Source organism: Bos indicus x Bos taurus, chromosome 4, assembly GCF_003369695.1.
Source record: "Bos indicus x Bos taurus breed Angus x Brahman F1 hybrid chromosome 4, Bos_hybrid_MaternalHap_v2.0, whole genome shotgun sequence".
Lineage (NCBI taxonomy): Eukaryota > Metazoa > Chordata > Mammalia > Artiodactyla > Bovidae > Bos > Bos indicus x Bos taurus.
The window spans coordinates 91,200,979-91,220,835 of record NC_040079.1 but is presented as its reverse complement, the minus strand read 5'-3'; the positions used below and the strand labels follow the sequence as shown (position 1 = coordinate 91,220,835).

General features: G+C 37.6%; 1 protein-coding gene across 5 annotated transcripts in view; it reads right to left on the bottom strand.

Annotated features, from left to right (window-relative positions):
- The window catches only part of TMEM196 (transmembrane protein 196), a 310,176-nt gene that overhangs the window by 55,968 nt on the left and 234,351 nt on the right, over window positions 1–19,857 (bottom strand). For 2 of the 5 annotated variants that reach the window (XM_027539966.1, XM_027539968.1), the window contains exon 1: window positions 16,723–17,911. The exons of 1 other annotated variant lie outside the window; for it this stretch is intronic. In XM_027539966.1, the coding sequence (XP_027395767.1) occupies window positions 16,723–16,869 (147 nt within the window). In that variant the 5' untranslated portion in view covers window positions 16,870–17,911. Of the gene's footprint in view, window positions 1–16,704; window positions 17,914–19,857 lie in introns of those variants that run through there. 2 more of the 5 variants (XM_027539965.1, XM_027539967.1) reach the window with 2 other exon arrangements.

Below are 19,857 nucleotides of genomic sequence, written 5' to 3'. Positions count from 1 at the left end.
ATTTTCTCCCTTCAGAAAATTATTTTTTTAAATATAAAGATCTATTATTTGTGAAGCCTTTCAACCCATCTATGTACTCCTAGCTAGGATCTAACAAAAATATTATATTCATGTCTGTTATAACACACTGATGCACTGATCATATTTTATGGTAATTATTCACTATATATCTGTCATTCTAAAAGTTCTTGAACTCCTTCTTGAATTCAGATGTTATGCTTTAATCTTTAAAACTTCAGCACTAAAACAGGACCTCACACATACAAAAAATTCACTGAATATTTGTTGATGAATAGATAAATGAAGAAATGGATTTCGGGTTATTAAAGGAAGTGGGAAAATCCTCTCCTCTCCAAAAACATATTTAAAATCCCTTTAACAAAAAATCACAGAGTCTTTGATTTCACCATTTAAAAACCGGAGGCCAAAAGGCCTGTGTCATAGGAGCAGGCAATTTAAGTGTCCATTTTGGAAAATGCTGTGCTATAACACTTAGCTGTTTCTAATATCTGTACCAGACAACTAAGCCAACTCAGCCTTCCCAATTCACTAATAACTCAAATTATCTTAAAGACTTTCCTCATCTATAGTTCATGTTTTAGGCAGACAAAGCATGACGCTTCTCTTGACCAGCTAATGACCTTTTTTTTTAATGAGAAAAATGTATCTAGATGAGAACTAATAGAAATCTAATGTAAGCCACAGATGTGGGTCGATACATAATTGCATTTTCTAATAGTAACATTCCCTGGAGTAGGAAATTGCAACCCACTCCTGTATTCTTGCCTGGAGAATTCCAAGGACAGAGAAGCCTGGTGGGCTACAGTCCACGGGGTCACAAAGAGTCAGACATGACTGAGCACAATAGTCACATTAAAAAGGTGAAAATTTTAATGATTTGACTCAGTATATTCATGCTATTATTTCTCCATGAAATCAAACTTCTAAGAAACTTGAGATACTTCATGTTCTTTCATATGCAGTCCTTGAAATCCAGTGTGTACTTTATACTTATTAATATATCTAAAGTCAGACTAGTTACATTTAAAGTTCTCAGTAGCAACATGTGGCTAGTAGCTACTCTCTAAATCTAGAGAACACCTAATTCTTGCTATGGTCCCAAGTAAAAGAAAAACAAGTCCCCCCCACTCTGCCCCACCCCATATATCACCCAGGAGATACAATGATTTCCTAAATTAGTTCATTTCCATATGTGAGAGCTCTAGAGACTATTTGCTCTCTACTGGGCCACTTTTCCTGGTAACTCATTGCATGATGTCTGCCAAACTCGAATCTTCAATGCAGTAGATACTTTCAACTTAATATTTCATAAACTCCTAAGTAGCCCTCTAAGACACTATTTTGAAAGTCTGAGAGGTCAAAGACACCCCTTTGGCTAGAGCTGAAAAGACATCAGCAAAAAATCACCAGTTAAAGTTACACCTCTTTCTTCAAAAGAACTGTACCTTTGAGAAAAATCTTTTTCTTCAACTACTAGTAATGGGGGTGTAAAGGTGGCAAAAATTGCTAATATTTCATAATATTTTAATTTCTTTATGTCACACTAGAAAACACAGCTCATCCTATCACTAGTAAGTACACTGTACTATATTCACGGCCAAGGATATATTTACAAAAAAGAGCCCCTTTTTATGTGTGTGTGTGTGTCCCTTTAAATGAATTTATCATTACAAAATACTTTGACAATTCTTACAACAGTGTTAGATCAAGACATTATATGTGTGTGCGCATACACACACATCGTTTCTAGCCGCTTCAGGCAAACTGTGTACTAAATCTTAATTTCAATTTCTAAATGTTTGAATTAAAAAGAAAAGCATCAGACAGAAAATATTAGAACTATAGGACTTTGGCTTTCCCTTTCCAAGCTCTTCAAATGTGTAAAGCTTGAAAAATGAGCAAATGAGCTTTGGATTTTGTTTTTAAAGTCTTCTTAAAGGTACTCTGCTTACTTACCTAAATTGATCACTAGCTTTTGTGGGTTTGGAAATGCTAGTAACTTCTAAAAATTAGCTTCAATTAATTTCCCAGTTACTTTGGAAAAGCACCAGGGAGAACACGTTACAATTTCTATGGAAAGTAGTTTCCTTGGAACTCCAAACTGGGAGGGAACTCCTGAAATCTGTTAAAGTAATTATTACATCTCCATGATAGTTAGCAGTGCCAATGATCTGAGATCATTCCTGTTCAGTTTGGGGCAGTAGCCAGATAACTTTATTATCCTTTTGGCTGAACACTTATTTTAAGGATACTTAATGTCTTGAGGTGTCTGTGGAAATAGTGTTAGACCAAGAATTAGATGACCTGACTCTTGTCCTGATTCTACAGTTAGCCACCAGTGCTAACCCTGTGGGCTTCAGTTTAATTACCTGTAAAATCATAAGTCTGGGATAAATTATTTTTATGTCCCTTTTCTGTTCATATTGTGACTTAACTATAATTCTCAACCAAGAGAAAGGCATTTTAATCATGTTCTCAGAGTCAACCAGATTTTTGTTTATTCTTTACCTTTAGCTATTGACAGGTCTCAAATTAGAAAACACAGAAGCCATCAGAGAATCCTTTCTCCATTTGCCATTAGGTGTGACAAACTCTGCATCTTCACTCATATTATCTTGCCTTATTACAAGAAACAAAGATAAAACTTACCAACACAAAGCCTCCATTTTAGCTCTTAGTTTCATCATCCTTCATTTACTCAGTCTTTTCTCTCCCTTTATATCTCTCTCATTCTACTCCATTATTCACATCAGCGTGCCAAAGTGTTCCAAAATCTTCCTTAAAAAATGAAAACCTCCTTGACTCCAAATCTTTTTCCATTGATTGCTGTATCTCTCTACTCCATTTTCCCTTTACTGCCAAGCTTCTACACTTAACTGTTTCCATATTCTTACGTCCTTTTCTCTCTCGGACTCCAGATTGGCTTCTAAACCCTCTGTTTTTACTTCATCAACTCTTGCTAAAATAAGTAACGACTTCCACATTTCAGTCCTCATCCTACAAGAACCCCTCTCCTTTGGGCTTCTCTGATACCATACTTTCCTGGACTTCAACTTATTTTTTCCCATCACATCTTCTCAGTCTCTTTTTTCTACTCCTGAGTATTATGGTTAATTCTGAATGTCCAGCTTCTGAATATAATAGTGATTAAAGGCATTGTTTTGGATGTTTCAACAAGTCATGTGGCTTTAAATACCTTTAAATGTATTTAATACATTTTTAGATTTCCAGCATTGATCTCTAGACCCATCTAATAGCCCCTCGCATCTCCATTTAGATAACTCACAGGCCCCTCCAACATAACAAATCACAAACAAATCCTTGATCTCTTCCCAGGCTATACCAGTTGCTCCCTAAACACACACACACACACACACAGGTTTCCTCCTCTAATCCTCTAGTCTCAAAGAGTAAATAGGATCCTCTTAGATGCTCAGTTCTGAAATCTGAAACTCATTCTTAATGTTTTACAGTGGCATCTCATGAAACAAAACCTTGTTAACTCTGTATCTCAAGTATCTGTTCTTCTGTTTTTATTTTATTCCTTAACTCTCATCCATGTAACCACTGTATCATACAGCCCTGCTGCTGCTGCTAAGTCACTTCAGTCATGTCCGACTCTGTGTGACCCCATAGACATCAGCCCACCAGGCTCTCCCTTCCCTGGGATTCTCCAGGCAAGAACACTGGAGTGGGTTACCATTTCCTTCTCCAAAGCATCAAAGTGAAAAGTGAAAGTGAAGTCGCTCAGTCATGTCTGACTCTTAGCGACCCCATGTACTGCAGCCTACCAGGCTCCTCCATCCATGGGATTTTCCAGGCAAGAGTACTGGAGTGGGGTGCCATTGCCTTCTCCGATCAGTAGCCTCCTAAATAGACCTGTGACTTGATTTGTGACAAGAACTTGTCTGACTCCAAAGTACATTTTAAACTGCAGCCCCAAATGAGCTTCTTTAAATGCAGATATAATCTTGTCATTGTTCCACTTAAAATCTTTTGGTGGCTCCTATAATAATTAGGAGAAAGTAAAACCACTGTATCATGTCTATAAAGCCTTAAGTGATTTTTACCCCGTTTGTTTCTTCACCTCACCCAGAGCTTTCTATCTCCTCCTGCCCACTGGTCATCCTCCAGTCACCTGGCCTTCTTTCAGTTGCTCAAGCATATGAAACATTTTCTATCTCAGAGTCTTTACACAAGATGTTCCCCCTGGTTGGGACAATGCTTTTTTCTCTCTTCATCTGGGAAATACCTCATCTTCCTTCAGAAATGTTAGAGATGCATTTTCTGATTCTCCCATTATTGATAACTGTTATAGTCTGCATAAGCCTATATTTCTCCTATTTACCAGGTACAAACTTCAATTGTTAATTTGTGCATTATTTGTTCATTTTCTATATTCCTTTTTATTTTTTTAAATTATTTGTAGTTGAAGGATAATTACTTTACGATACTGTGTTGGTTTCTTCCATACATCAACATGAATAAGCTATTGGTATACATATGTCCTCTCCATCTTGAAACTTCCTCCTACCTCCCACCCTTTCCCACCTCTCCAGGTTGTTACAGAGGCCCAGTTTGAGTTCCCTGAGTCATACAGTAAATTCCCATTGGCTATCTATTTTGTATAGGGAAGTGTATATGTTTTCATGCTACTTTCTCCATTCATCCCACTGTCTCCATCCTCATATTCCTTTTAAAATTGAGCTTCAGAAGATCAGGGACCATTATAGATTCATTTACTGCTAAGTTCCCAGAACCTAACTCAGAGTGTAGAATGTTGTAACTGTGGAATCAATAGTTATTAACTAAATCTAATAGGGAAGTGAACTGAGGAAAATAAGCATCTGGCTTATGAGAACAGGAACAGGAACTCGACTCTCCCGATTTTCCACAGCTCATTCCTATTCTTGACTCATCCTAACCCAGTGTAGACCATACAGCAATCTGTCATTTACCTCAACGTCGATTTGGCCCCATTTTCATAAGCCTAACCCCTGGGGGTCCTAGGACTTGACTGTGCTATCTGACAATTTGGTTTCCTGGACTTTTTCAGCCTTTATTAGATTTATAGATCTCATCAATGGCCTCTCTTTCCCCTTTCCCAGTTCTTTTGCATTTTTAGCAAAGTGTTCATTTTAAAAATAAATCACTTTTCCCTGTTTATAGTTCTTTTTTTTTCTTAGTCAATGGAAAACCCTGCTAATTATGCAGTGTTCTTTTTTCCCCTTAAGCTAGATCTAATTTCTTATTTTCCATCCCAAAACAGAACACTGAAATAAAGCATGGCATTTTATATATATTGATCCATATACTATGTTTCTTCCACTCCAGGAAAATTTGAAACTTAAAAAAAAAATTAAAGTTTAACTGAGAAAGGATAAATGTACATATTTTTTTCAATAGAACCATGAGCTCTCACAATTATAATCAACTTTATAGGAAATACCTAGAGGATAAAATGTACAAGAGATATGTTGATGTGATGAGCAACCAGTCCTCCATTAGCACAGGCCCTCTTGGTAGCTTAACAGACAGCATGGAATAGGAGGTAACTATAACAAATAAAGAAATTAAACCAAAGCACTCAAGGGACAAATGGAAAGAAAACCCCGACAGCGGCAAATCCAGATGCACAACAAGCAGTGAAGAAGCCTTTGCAGAGACTGTAAAGTAAGTGAATGAAACCAACAACACACAAGACTGAATTTCAGAAGAAAGCATTAAACATAGCATGTCACTGACTGGCAGGTCAGGCTCTTCTAAACGAACCCAAGTCCAAAACTCTCAGGAACTTTCCAATGGCCACCCAGATCCTTCAGTGTGGAATTCTTTATTCAGAATGAATCAGCCTGGATTCTCAGAATGCCATTCATCCCTTCACTCCCCAATTCAGTTCCTGTGATGCAATCCCTCTGGGATTTAACGAATTATGCACTGTATTCTGTTCCAATTATGCTTTGTGATAGTTATTCTTTTCAAAAAATAATCTGTTGAATATTTTGAGTGTGCTAAGTAAATAAGGCTTTTTGATGTCTGAGCCATTTCTGCTCCCTAAGTAGCAAGGAAAATGTTAACTAAACTTGTAAATTTTCATCAAGAAGAACTCTGAATCTGCAGTATATTTAAGTGGCAATTGTCCAACTAAATCTTAGGTACAGGGACTCCAGAGGAATAAAGAGTAGAAGTTATGCTCTTCCTAAGAATTGTCAACACCATGCACAAATATCCATCCAATGTGCCTGGCAGTTTTCGAAAACCAGCCAGTTATGGAAATAAGAGGCAGCTGACAGAGGGCTCACAACATTTTGAATTGCCCCCAAACAGGTCAATAGAAGCCTGAATGTAGCTTATATTGCATATCAGCAACAGTTATCAACTTCCTTCTAGGCATTACTTATTTTTTCATCTCCACTGCACAAGTATAAGCACCCGCATGGGTGCGCACGTGCACACACACACACACACACACACACACACACACACATATTCTTTCTTCAAGTGATTTAGGTTTCTATCTTGCTCCTGTAACTGATTTCACTTTCTGATCTTAAGTCACTAAATCCTAAATCCTTTAGGTTCTTATACCTTAGGTGAAGAAACTCACCTGCTAATGTAAGTGGATAACAAAAGCAGGTGGAATTCTTAGGCAACATAGAATACTGTAAATATAAACTGCTACTGCCATTATTATGTCATCATTATTATCATTAATTATTTTAATTCCCCAGAGTTATCCATGTAGGAAATTGGCAGAAAAAAGTCATGAAAGAACTAAAAATTCCAATAATCCAGCAAAAATAATGAGAAAATCAAGAACACATCTGTATTTGGTAGAACAAACAAAAAACACACCTCTTTATCCCAATATTGACCTAGATAATATTCCTGTGATCCCGGAATAAGCACACTAAATCACAACTGTTACTATGCCTAAAAGTAGGTATGACAAGTACATGTTTTCTAAGACCGGATATATGACCTAAATGTTACTTAGTTTTGACTCCAAGGTCAATTTCATCACCAGTCTTACAATAAACCTCCCCTTTAGGAATGTGTAAAAACAGAATGTCTGTAATACACAAGAGAAGCCACATACAAAAAATGAATTTTCCAGAAATATAGCAAAAGCATGTGGTCATTATTGTGGGACAGTCACAGTTACTGAATACCTAACGTTTATCAAGCCCTTTATATAAATACTACATTTAATTTTTAGAAAACTCCATGAAATAGTTAGTAGGATTGCTATTTTATGGATGAGTTAGCTGACTGCTCAGTGAGATAATTTAACTCATTCAAACTTAAACAACTAGAAACTGCTAGAGCTAGAATTTGACCCCAAGTCTCAATACTTCCAAAACATGTTTTCATTTATTTGTATCATGCCAATACTACCAATGTGTTGGACAAGACTCTTGAGACTCCCTTGGACTGCAAGGAGATCCAACCAGTCCATTCTAAAGGAGATCAGCCCTGGGTGTTCTTTGGAAGGACTGATGCTAAAGCTGAAACTCCAGTACTTTGGCCACCTCATGCGAAGAGCTGACTCATTGGAAAAGACTCTGATGCTGGGAGGGATTGGGGGCAAGAGGAGAAGGGGACGACAGAAGATGAAATGGCTGGATGGCATCACTGACTCGATGGACGTGAGTTTGGGTGAACTCCGGGAGTTGGTGATGGACAGGGAGGCCTGGCGTGCTGCAATTCATGGGGTCGCAAAGAGTCGGACACGACTGAGTGACTGAACTGAACTGAACTGAATACTACCAATTATACAAATGAACTCTTGTACATCAGGCAGTTGTAAGAATAATTGAGCATAAGGAACTTATGATATTACAAATCTACCATCAACAATAGGAAAGCCAGTTGAAGTTGGAGTTCAGTTTGTGATGTAAGATTTTCACTTCTCTCGAGTCTCAAAGGGGCTTTCCGGGTGATGCTAGTGGTAAAGAACCAGCCTGCCAATGCAGGTAGATAAGAGATGTGGATTCAATCCCTGGGTCTGGAAGATTCCCTAGAGAAGGAAATGGCAATCTACTCCAGTATTCTTGCCTGGAAAATTCCATGGACAGAGGAGCCTGGTGAGCAACAGTCCATGGGGTTGCAAAGAGTCAGACACAACTGAGTGACTAACACACACACACACATCTCAAGATTTCTCTCAAGTCTTTCTTTTGATCCCACGTACACATGTGGGAACAAAGGGCTGGTGTTTCACCTTGAAATTGAGCAGCAATACATTGGCCTCAAGCCCATCAAATTCTAAAAAGCAGAACTTAAAAAGTTTAGCTGGGAATTAAGAGCAGACTAGTCTTGCGATTCTTTCAGGACCCTTTTGAAGCTGGCCACATCCTATTCAGGTGAGGTAGAGCTTCATTTACCAGTTTTTCTTTGAACATATCTTTGCTCTAACAAGTTTGGTCTCCTCAATCCCCGCCCCTCCCCTGCCCCACCCCCCGCCAAACTCTCCATTTTGCTGTCCCTTCCATGACTTGACACATGTTAATAACTGTGCTTAGCATATCATCTTCTTCCCTCTGCCCACTGGAAATCTGCCTCATCTGCAAGGCCTGGGTAAAGTTCTTCCTCCACGAGGATGGATATCCTTGATTATTGATACCTCTCCCTTTGAATGTATTTAAACAAATATGTCATTTTGTGTCTTCCTGATTGGGCTTATAATATTTAATGATTATTTGAGATGCATTATTTAGCTTTTTTTTTTAAGGCTAAGATTTATGGGTAGGAACAATTTAGTCTAGTATCTCACACTGTTTTGAAAACATGGGAGCTTGCACAGTTGATCAGGTGGCTTTCTCAGTCTCTTCTGGAAAACAAACAGTGATCAGGACTTGGCCTTTATGCCATCCTGCCTGGCTCACAGATTGAGAGTTGGGAGCAAATAATGAGGTCAGGCCTCAGTGAATGACTTTTTCATTTCATGAAAATTTCCCATGTTTCACACAAAGAAATTTTCTCTATTGATTATGAAATAAGACTGCCCTGGCTTTAAATACTAACTCAGCTGATTAAATAATGGTGTACCATCCTAGTTAAGCTCTTTTTCCTACATAAATTTTACAAAACAAAACATTGTTCATGAAGTTGTTAATATTAGAAATAAAATGTATATGAAAGCATATGGACCATAGTTAACTATTAATAAATCATGCTTAGTATTATTTCTGCAGGACAAGTAGCTCAAGGCTCCCTGTCCTCCATGGTACTATGCTTAACCACTGATTTTATTTCTGCCTTATTTTTTCCCAGTATTTAATAACAGATCATGAACTCATGGAAGTTTCAATTGCTTCTTGAGTTGCATTACTGCTAAAAATCATGGTCACTAATTAACATGAGAGTTAGTTATGCTTTAAAAGCTATTTGGGTAGTTCAGACAAAACCATACAAATTTCCAAGTTATTGAGCATCTTTGTCAGACGTGTTAATTTTCACTTTTATTCTGACTTTATAACAATAACATTATTTTACATATGTGTTTTGAGGACTTCATGGTACAAAAGTAGTTATCATATCCTCCCTGTTTGACATGCCTGATTTAGATAACTGTCTAATTTATCTGATTATCAAATATCTTTATCATAGAGCTTCCACTACCCTCTCCACCTCCAACAGAAAAACAGACAGAGACAAGTGTCTTACAATGGCAGCAGTTCCCCCATTCAGTTTTAAGCTGAATATCTACATGACTTTTCCAAATATATTTTGGTATATTTTTGTAGTTGCTAATGTATAATGTTGCTAATAATATAATGTATAATGTATATAATGTAAGTCAAAAATTAACTAGATGCTATACATGAACATGTGGGGTCTGTAGCTAAGTTGGTAAAGAATCTGCCTGTTATGTAGGAGACCCAGGTTCAATCCCTGAGACAGGAAGATCCCCTGGAGAAGGAAATGGCAACCCACTCCAGTATTCTTGCCTGGAAAGTCCTGTGGACAAGAGGAGCCTAGAGGGCTACAGTCCATGGGGTCACAAGAGTCAGACACAACTTAGTGACTAAACCAACCAACCAACAATACATGGAAAGAAAAACAAAAGCAAAAATGATGAGTCAAACTAGAGCTGGTTAAGGATGTTGGAGACATGTTGAGAACCAGTGTATCACTAGCAGGTTATAGGTCCTGGTTGTCATGGAGCTGAATAGGGCAGTAGAAGGAGCAGCTAATGTTCACTGTGCACTTACTTCTGGCCAGGCTCAGTACTGACAGCTTTATAAGCATTGCCTTAGCTTCACAACAACTTCACAGTAACCCATATAATAGGTACAATTATTTCTCTCCCTGACTTGGTGAAGAAGCATAAGTTATCCAGGGCCACAGTAATATAGAGCGAGATGTATGAATCCCATCTACCATTTACTATGAGTACAGTATACATATAGATTAGATCTGCATTCATGAGAAGGATCGCAAGGCTTTATACATCACAGAGCAAAGTAATAGCATAACTTTTTTTTCCCTCTTTCTCTTTTTCTGCTAGAAAGATGCTCAATGAGTCTTTCTATACTATTACCTAATTATTCTTCCATTGTCCATGTACTTCAACATGGACATCTATCTGCAGAGTGGTGCTCTGTGTTCAGTCATGTCCAACTCTTTGCAACCCTATGGACTATAGCTCGCCAGGCTCCTCTGTCCATGGAATTTCCCAGGCAAGAATACTGGAGTGGGTTGCCATTTCCTTCTCCAGGGGATCTTCCCAATTCAGGGATTTAACACACCTCTCCTGTGTCTCCTGCCTTGGCAGACAGATTCTTTACCACTGAGCCACCCGGGAAGCATCTTCAGTGTAACCACCTTGTATGTAATTTGACGAAATTACATTAGGAAAATAAAGTTAAATATTTTGAAGAACTCTGGGATTGGTTATTTAGGTATAGAAATGCCATTTGAATGAACAGAATTATATATAAATATATATAGTACAGTAGGTTGAATTTTTGTTCACTTCATAAATGAATGACCCAGCATTGTTTGAACAGAGAATGGTTGGAGTTTTCCCCCTTTGGTGTGTGTGAATCTATTCTAGTTTTTACTGAATTTTAAAGACAGGCATTTCAGTTTGGATGGCTGGGTTATATCTCCCATCTACTAATATAATTAAGTATGATCTGAGGGCTGAGTGAATATTCAGGAAGGTTAAATTGCTTAGCTATATTCAAAGCACATAATGTATGACCTGGCTAACAATTAAGTCAATATAGAGATCTAACTTGAACATTTTATGCAAAAATATCCAAATTAAAGATATGATTTTGTCTGATGATGTTTGTATGAAGCACACTGTCAACAAATAGGTGATTGATGCCATTATTATCATTTTTTCCCTAATATGTCTATGGCAAATTCTTCAAGACCACTTTTACCCTTGAATAAGGGCCAAAATCCTGAAACAGAATTTGTCATGTGTTCTGGATAGAAATTTCAATGCATGTCACTTACATATGGGTGAAATATTGACTAAAACAAAAAAAAAACCTATTGTCAGATAATGACAAAATTCACTGATTTCCTCCCATCATGTCATTATCAATCAACACTAGAAATAGGCATTTTACTTCTTTTTTGGACAGAGTATGTTTCCTTGAATAATAACTACATATTCCAACTGTTAAGACTCTTGAGAGTCCCTTGGACTGCAAGGAGGGCCAACCAGTCCATTCTGAAGGAGATCAGCCCTGGGATTTCTTTGGAAGGAATGATGCTAAAGCTGAAACTCCAGTACTTTGGCCACCTCATGCGAAGAGTTGACTCACTGGAAAAGACTCTGATGCTGGGAGGGATTGGGGGCAGGAGCAGAAGGGGACGACAGAGGATGAGATGGCTGGATGGCATCACTGACTCGATGGACGTGAGTCTGGGTGAACTCCGGGAGTTGGTGATGGACAGGGAGGCCTGGCATGCTGCAATTCATGGGGTCGCAAAGAGTCGGACACAATTGAGCAACTGAACTGAACTGAACTGAACTTATCTAATTGCCACTTATTTAACTGCCCTGATTCCAGTAAATAACAAGTAGCACTTGAGAATAAGAGTATGACTCAGATAAAGAAAATATTCTTTACCTGGGCTCTAGATAGCCATGAAGGGGCTTTATTATATCCAGAAACTTGATATAAAAATTAGTCTATATGTTCAGACAATAATATGTATGTATGGAGAAATATCTGTGAGGTTATACACTAAATTTATAATGTTGGCTAATTTTGATGATGTGGTAGGGAAGAGAACTTCAGTTTTGATTTTTTTAACCCTTTGCAACAGGAATTATAAATTACTTACATAATTAAAATTCATTTAAAAATTGGATATAAATGTACAGTTGTGGTCTTTTCTGAGGATAGGGCACTGTTTTCATCTCATGATAAATAATATGAGTCCTTTATGTTATATATTTTAACTTTGGAAAAAATGATGCATTATCTAGCATTTGTAAATCTGAAGTAACTGTTTGAGGGGTTTCTTTCACTTTGTCTTGTTTTTCCTTAAACGAACTGAATAGACTTAAATATTAGAAATAACATTTTGGAGCAAGTATCATTTATATACAGCACTTCATTTCTTTTGCTTTGGTATGGATTAGGATGTACAGTAGGTGAATTTCAACACAGTCTTACAGTTGGCTGAGTTGTTGCCATGGTGAATCAGGAATCCACAATCAGAAATCCACATACTAAGTATATGACTTGACTAGGCTATAAATTTCATTAAAATATCAGATTTTTGAAGCAGATAAAGTTATGGTGTACAAATTAAGAATGCTCCAGAAGCAATAAAAATCATTCAAACTTTATGATTTTGTTAAGAAAATTGTGAATATTTTAAAAGATTATTTTACATGTGGGGTAAAGGAGCTTAAGGAAAGTTCTTTTAATACATCTATAGAATGAATATCAGATATAGATGGATGGAATTTACCATGGTATGTATAAAATAAAACTCTATCAGATGTTTTTCTGGAGACCACCATTTGAATCTTTAGATTTCAAAGTGCCAATTTAGAGCAACAAAATAAAATTTCCTTGGATCTCTGTACCACTGAATACAATCCACTCACATTATAGATGGTGTACCGGAGACTGAGAAAAATGATGATCCTACAGCCACTTGGAGACACAGTCCTGTCTAACTCCCTGCCAATGTATCTTACACATCGATTATATTTCACATGCCTATGTCTTCTCCAAAGCAGTTTACTCAATGGTTCATTTATTGTTATCTAGTAGTGTTATTTCATGTTTTCAATGAGGTATCTATATAAACTACTACAAAGAATCAAGAAGAGGCCAAAATCTTATAAGGCATTTATAGCTTTCTTTTGCTATGAAATTATAGTTAAAATTTTTTTTCCTTCTAATTGCCCACATCTTTTAGACTGGTCCCAGGTCCCATAACAACCATTTACCTTACTATGAAATAGTGACTGGAAATAACCTGTATAAACATCCATCTTATGGATTTTAAGCCCTTTTTCTTCATACTGTTTTATTTTTAAGCCACTTAAAATTTTGGTCCAGTAATTTTCCAATAATCCAAAAATATTCAACAATAATTTAAGTCCAAATAATCAAAATAGTTGCCTAAATTCTTAGTGCATTTGACCTAGATAAAAAGCTTATGATGTTGAGGTCCATATATAATAAGCAATCCCTCCATAGTAGTTTTTATTTCCATTGGCTTCTAAAATTGAAAGCAAAATCTGGTAATAATGATATTTATGTATTGAAAAAAACTTCATGGCACCAATCAAAATACACTCTGATTATGGATTATGACCTGGAAAGTTAATTATTATACAATCCCATCTAGTGTTTATAAATAACATAAGATTTTTAATTTATAATACCAGAGAGATGAGTAGTTATCAGTCTAGTGTTCTGCTGCATATTCCTGGGGTCTCTTTGGAAATTAAGAATTGTTATTATTATTATTTTATTAAAACTATGAGGAAATAATCTGAGACTGGCACACAGCCTCTCATGGTCTGGTCCCTACCATTCTTTCCATCCTTATCTCTCCCTCACACACCTAAGCCTCAGAAAAACATAAGAGCTTATTATTCCTGAAACACAACCCAACCTGTCTGTTTTTTTGTTTTCAACCTTGCCGCCTAGAAAGTTTTCTTTCTCAGGCATTCACTGCCATTCTATGCACCCAATACTAGCCATGTGCATTTATTCAGTGCGTACTACATAGCATACATTTTACTAAGAACATGATTTTATTTGTGCCGTCTAACAACCCTACTTGACAGAGTATGAGGAAACTTTGGCTAGTCAACCAGATAGTAAATGGCTAGAGGCTGACCTGGAAGCTACTCCCAAGCAGACTCCAGATTTCATACTATGATACATTCCTTCTAAGTTTCAATAAACTTTAAAGATCAAGAGAAAAATAATACTTATCTCAAGGATATTTCTTCTCTCCCCTGTATCTGTAACTCCCTGAAGTCAAACTCTAATTTCTCACCACTGGTAAAGGAAGTGACATATCTATCCATCTTACTTCCACAGCTCGGCATTCTGATTCATCTTAATAGTCTTTGTGTTAAATAGTAAAATGCTTTGCATGTGGTAAGCCCTCTATAAATATTGGTCACATGAATTCATCATTGCCAGAATTGTGATAATCCAAACTGTATTACAAATGACCTCTGAAAAATTATCTTAAAAATCAAGTTAGCAAGACTATAATTTGGTAAACAATGGTCAAATTTAGACATTTGTTTCTTTGCCAATTTGATTTATTGAGTTTATAAAAGTTATCGACTCTTTTGGCACTCAAATTTCAAATCGGTTCATTCAATCACATGGATTTATTTTTTACTGAATCAGAAAACAGAATTTGAACCTATTATTTCAGAATCATAGGTGAATTTGTTTACTCTAAGAAGCAAAATGTTTAAAAAGGAAATAATTATTTATAATAATGCCTGTGCTTTATTATTTTGCTTTTCACTGAGCTGCTTCAAAATTTTCATTTTTTTTGTACATACACGTCAACTCACCTAGATAATTAGTAAATAGCTGAGAAAGAGAGAAAAAAAAACATTTTAAAATAATTTTTCTTACATGACACGAAGCAAATGCAACCACCTTTTTATTCATGAAGGTAAACTGGATACTTCAATGCTATTTTGAGACAACCTACATTCACTTACTCAATTTTCTGAACTACAGAGGGAAATTAATTTGAAGAGTATTTAAGCGTTCTTCCTCATAAGCCACCAAAAGATCACATTTTCTTTCGCTTGATTTAAATGTTGACATTACATTTCATTTTGAAAACTGGTAGAGGTTTTCAAGTTAATTTATGTTTAATCGTAATAATGCTAACTACAACTCTCAAAATAATCACTACTACATATAAGATGTAAAATAACTAGCTTTAAGATTTGCCTTTTATTTAGTCTTTCATACTTATATTTAAAATAATACAGCAAAAGGTAATTATTTATGGTTGCTGGGACTTACTGAATTTAGAACAAGGATACTTAGAAGAATCCAATGTTAGAACTGAATACCATTTTTCTTTTAATTTCTGCAATTTAAAAACATTCTCACTTAGAAAAGTTAAATTATAAAAACTAATTTTCTAAAGCATAATTATGCCAGTTTTAAGAATGCTAGAACTTCACTTAAAAATAAATTGCTTCAGAATTACTCTTGAACTCATAAATTATCATTTTTTCCCTCAGACACCTAAAGCACAAATAACTAAGCCATGATTGTTAATTATACTAATTATCAGTGACAGAATAACATCTTATTAAATTATCTTAGAAAATAGAATCAAGCTAAAGATCCAGAAGGATATGGATAGAAGAGCTATATAACTTAAAGGAGAAGAAAAACTGATTTTCACAAGTAGGTTCGCACTAGGAATAGTGCTGAGTTATTTTATTGATCCTGGGTGGAAGGAATGGGTCTCTAAGGTTTTCCTGGAGATTCATCCACAGTAAATAAACTAGAAGCTGGCTGGGTCTGCCCTCTGACCTAATGAAAATTATGACATTTTCTCTGAGCATTAGGTACTCTTTAAGCTGAGTTATTCATGAGTTAGAATGTTGCTACATATCATTTGTTGTTTACCTTATTCCCTAGAACTTAGGAAAGAGTTTTAAAAACGGAAAATTAAGAGCAGTGTTTTCTGGGATGAAATCCTCCTTTCATACTCACATCATATTTCTCTTTGTGACATCTGTGTTGTCTTTAGTGTACTTTGGGCACTGTTACCGAGAAATAAATGCATAACTCTATCCTTGCTTGTTGCTGGTGTAAGAAAATGATGTAACACTTTCATTTTGATTTTCCTTGTAAAAGTATGGAGGCTGAGCCTGCCCTTGACAGGTGTGACCCCCACCCCCGCCACCCCAATCAGCCCCACTGGGCAACCTTTTGCAGATTCAGCCAGTGGAAACTGCCCTCCCCCAACTTTAAACAAAGCCATTTAATTTGGTATCAAGTCAAGGTAAGGAAAAAAAAATACTACTAATTAAAGGAAAACATACAGAGGCATAGCCTGCGACATGAACCTACATGCAAGCCAGAGGAGATTCATGATTTTCAACCCCAGGGAGGGAGTGACTAACGCGCGCACACTGACCATCACCGTAAAGAGGTAAAGAGAGAGTGAAATGGCTCAACGTACACACACCCCGCTCCATACCGGGGACGAGTCTCCAAGCTGCGGCTTGTGCTCTCGGAGGGCCAGGCTGAAGCTGACCGCCCCCACTGCCACGCTGGACGCCCCCAGCCCTATCTCCAGCACGGAGAGCACCAGGAGGCTCCCAATAATCTGGCCGCTGGTGCACATCCTTCTTCGGTCATCATTCCTTCCAGGTCAGAGAGGGAAGCCGACCATCCACCTTCTTCCTTCCACTCTCCTCCTTATCCCCTCTGCCCGCTACCAGACCCCAAAACTTTTCTTTCTTCACCAGAGAAGCATTATCCACAAGGACTGGATTTCCAGAACCGGAGACCCTCTTCCCTGACTGGGTCAGAAGCAGAGTTGCTCCACCCCTGGCACGTTCAGACAGGGATCATAGAAGGATTTTCCCAGTCGGTGGTCGGAGTCCAGGAGAGGAGAGCACACTGGTAGAAAGGGCTTTCAATAAGGAGCCAGAAGCCTGGGGGAGCCAGGGAGCTGGGAGCTCTGCTCCGGAGTCGAGGCGCTGTCCAGAGTTCTGCCGCGTCCCAAGTCTCCGCAGGGAAATCCCGTTCTCTCCTCTGCTTCCGGGACCCTTTCAGGCTCCCTTTTCTTTCCCCGCAAGTACACGAGCTTTGCTTCCCCAGATCCTAAGCGGGACCGCTCAAAGCATCTCTCACCCTCTCGCTCGGTCTCCTTTCCTTTGTTTTCGTGGTAACACGAAGTGCTTCTACGAGTCCCTCGGTCCCCAGGCTGAGAGGATGATATTCAGCACCACGCTCCTCACAGTTGCTGTGTCGCCAGAAAAAGCGACCTTGTCTGATGGCCTTTTTCTGTCTGGGTTTGTTCTTCCTCGTCGTCGTCCTCTTCCTCTCCCCCTCTCTGGATCTGATTCTCTCTCATTGCAGTGACCTCATTGGGATTTAAGAGGCTGATGGAGGAGGGAAAAGCTTGATGTATTTGTGGGTGCAGGACCAATACTCTTGAATGACCCTTGCTCGGCCCCACTTGGGGACCCTTACCACAGAGATCCAAGCGATACCTTCCTTCGCACTCTCCCACCAACCCCCACCACCTCCATCCTTGTTTGCTCCTTCCTGGGCTTCTGTCCAGATGGGAGGGGAGGTGATGCCTGCGTCAACACGGGGCTCATTCTGTGTGAAACTTTCTTTTTCGTGTACACGGGGTGATGTGGGAGCGCAGTGAGTGAAGAATGGCAGAGAGAGCACAGGGGATGGAGAAGGTACAGACTCCGAAATTCAACAGGACTCCAAAGGACCTTCAGGGAGGAACTCCCCTCTCAAGAAGAGTTACTCTCCAGCATGTTTTAAGGAGCTGCCATGACCTGTCATCCTCCCTGTTGAACGTGGGGAAGATGCAGTTGACTGGGCCACACTTCTCCAGGGAAGTGGCTGTGGTTCCTCCTCAGCTGGCAGACCCTAGCTCTCTCTGAGCACGTTCTGGGTTGCATCACCAGACCACACGCCTGGGACCAGGCGTTCTCACTCAAATTCAAGAGATGTGTACATTTAAGTACTAAATAGAAACAACATTGCTTTAAAAAAAAAAATCTGCCTCATTGCACACTTTATGACAGTTTGCACTCATCAGAATCCTTAGAGCAAGGGCCAGCCATGGTTCAGGTATTTTGGGGTTGTAATCCGATGCACATGGGACTCTAGAAGTCTGGGAATCACTGAGTCTGGGCTCAGTTTCACGTCCCTGATTTGATTTCATGAAAAATCCCAAGGTGTTCCATCAGGAAGATGCAGAGTGGGGATTGGGGGTGATAAGTGTTTGTGGGTCATCTTTCTCAAAAACTGGTTTCTGGGGAACTTGGAAATGGAGTGAAGGAAAACAGAAGAAAAGAGGACTTAGAACACACTGCACAAGATCAGGGAATCTCTGAATGCATGTAGACTAGAGCAGTAGTTACTGCTGATTAGAAGTTTTTTCCTTTTTTTTGTTAAACCCCAGTGCTGAGAACACTAAAGTTGAGTGATATACAATCTATACAAAAAGTGCCAGTTCTACATTTCTTAAATTTCAGAACTTGTTTCATTGATTACATTCAACTGTACAGTATAATTTACTTTCCTTATGATATATTTATATTTCATATTTTTTAAAAACTGGAATCTTCTTCCCTTAAAAAAAGCAAGGAAGGAAGAATTATACAGTATTAGAAACTTAATAAGTCTTAAAGAGTCTTCAGTTATTGTGGTATTTGGAAAAGAACTCAAGCATTTATTTTCAATAATTGGTGAATTTATTTTCCATTTCTTAAAACAGTCCACTAACAATCATTCATATAGTTTTTTATTTTAGTGAAGAATAGTTGATTTTATTTAAATCTTATAAAAGTCATTTAATGACCCAATTCATATGTAGAAATAATGGAACATCGAGGTTCTCTTAGTTTTTGTGTATCTTTAGTCATTGCTTTCCTTTTTTCCTTCTTCCCCATCAAAAAGAGAAATTTATAGTCATTGCTAAAATAGATTGGTTAATGCAGCCATATAAAAAGAAGTGTAACTTACAGGAAGGGAAATTAATTCTTAGAGGTAGTATTAACAATGGGTGAATTTCCCAGAGAGAAAGGAAGGGATGTTATGTATTATGATTGAATTTTCATCTTTGAATGTAATAGGTAGAAATGTGTTTTCTTATAACCCCAAAGCCTAATCATATGTTTGAATATAACCAATTTTCATTTTTTGAAAGTCAAATATACATATATAATATCATTTATATATAGAATCTTTTTTAAAAAAGGGGTACAAATGAACTTATCTACAAAACAGAAGTACAGTCACAGATGTAGAAAACAAACATGCTTATCAGTAGGTAAGAGGGAAGAGGGATAAACTGGAAGATTGGGATTGACATATACATACTACTCTATATAATATAGATAACTAATAAGGATCTACTGTATAGCACAGGGAACTCGACTCAGTACTCTGTAATGGCCAATATGGGGAAACAATCTAAAAAAAAGTGGATATATGTATAGCTGATTCTCTTTGCTGTATACCTGACACAACTGTAAATCAACTATATTCCAATAAAAAAAGAAATAAATTAAATCCACCCTCACTTATATATGACTAACAAAATCCACCCCAAAATGGAAATATTTATAGAAATAAAATA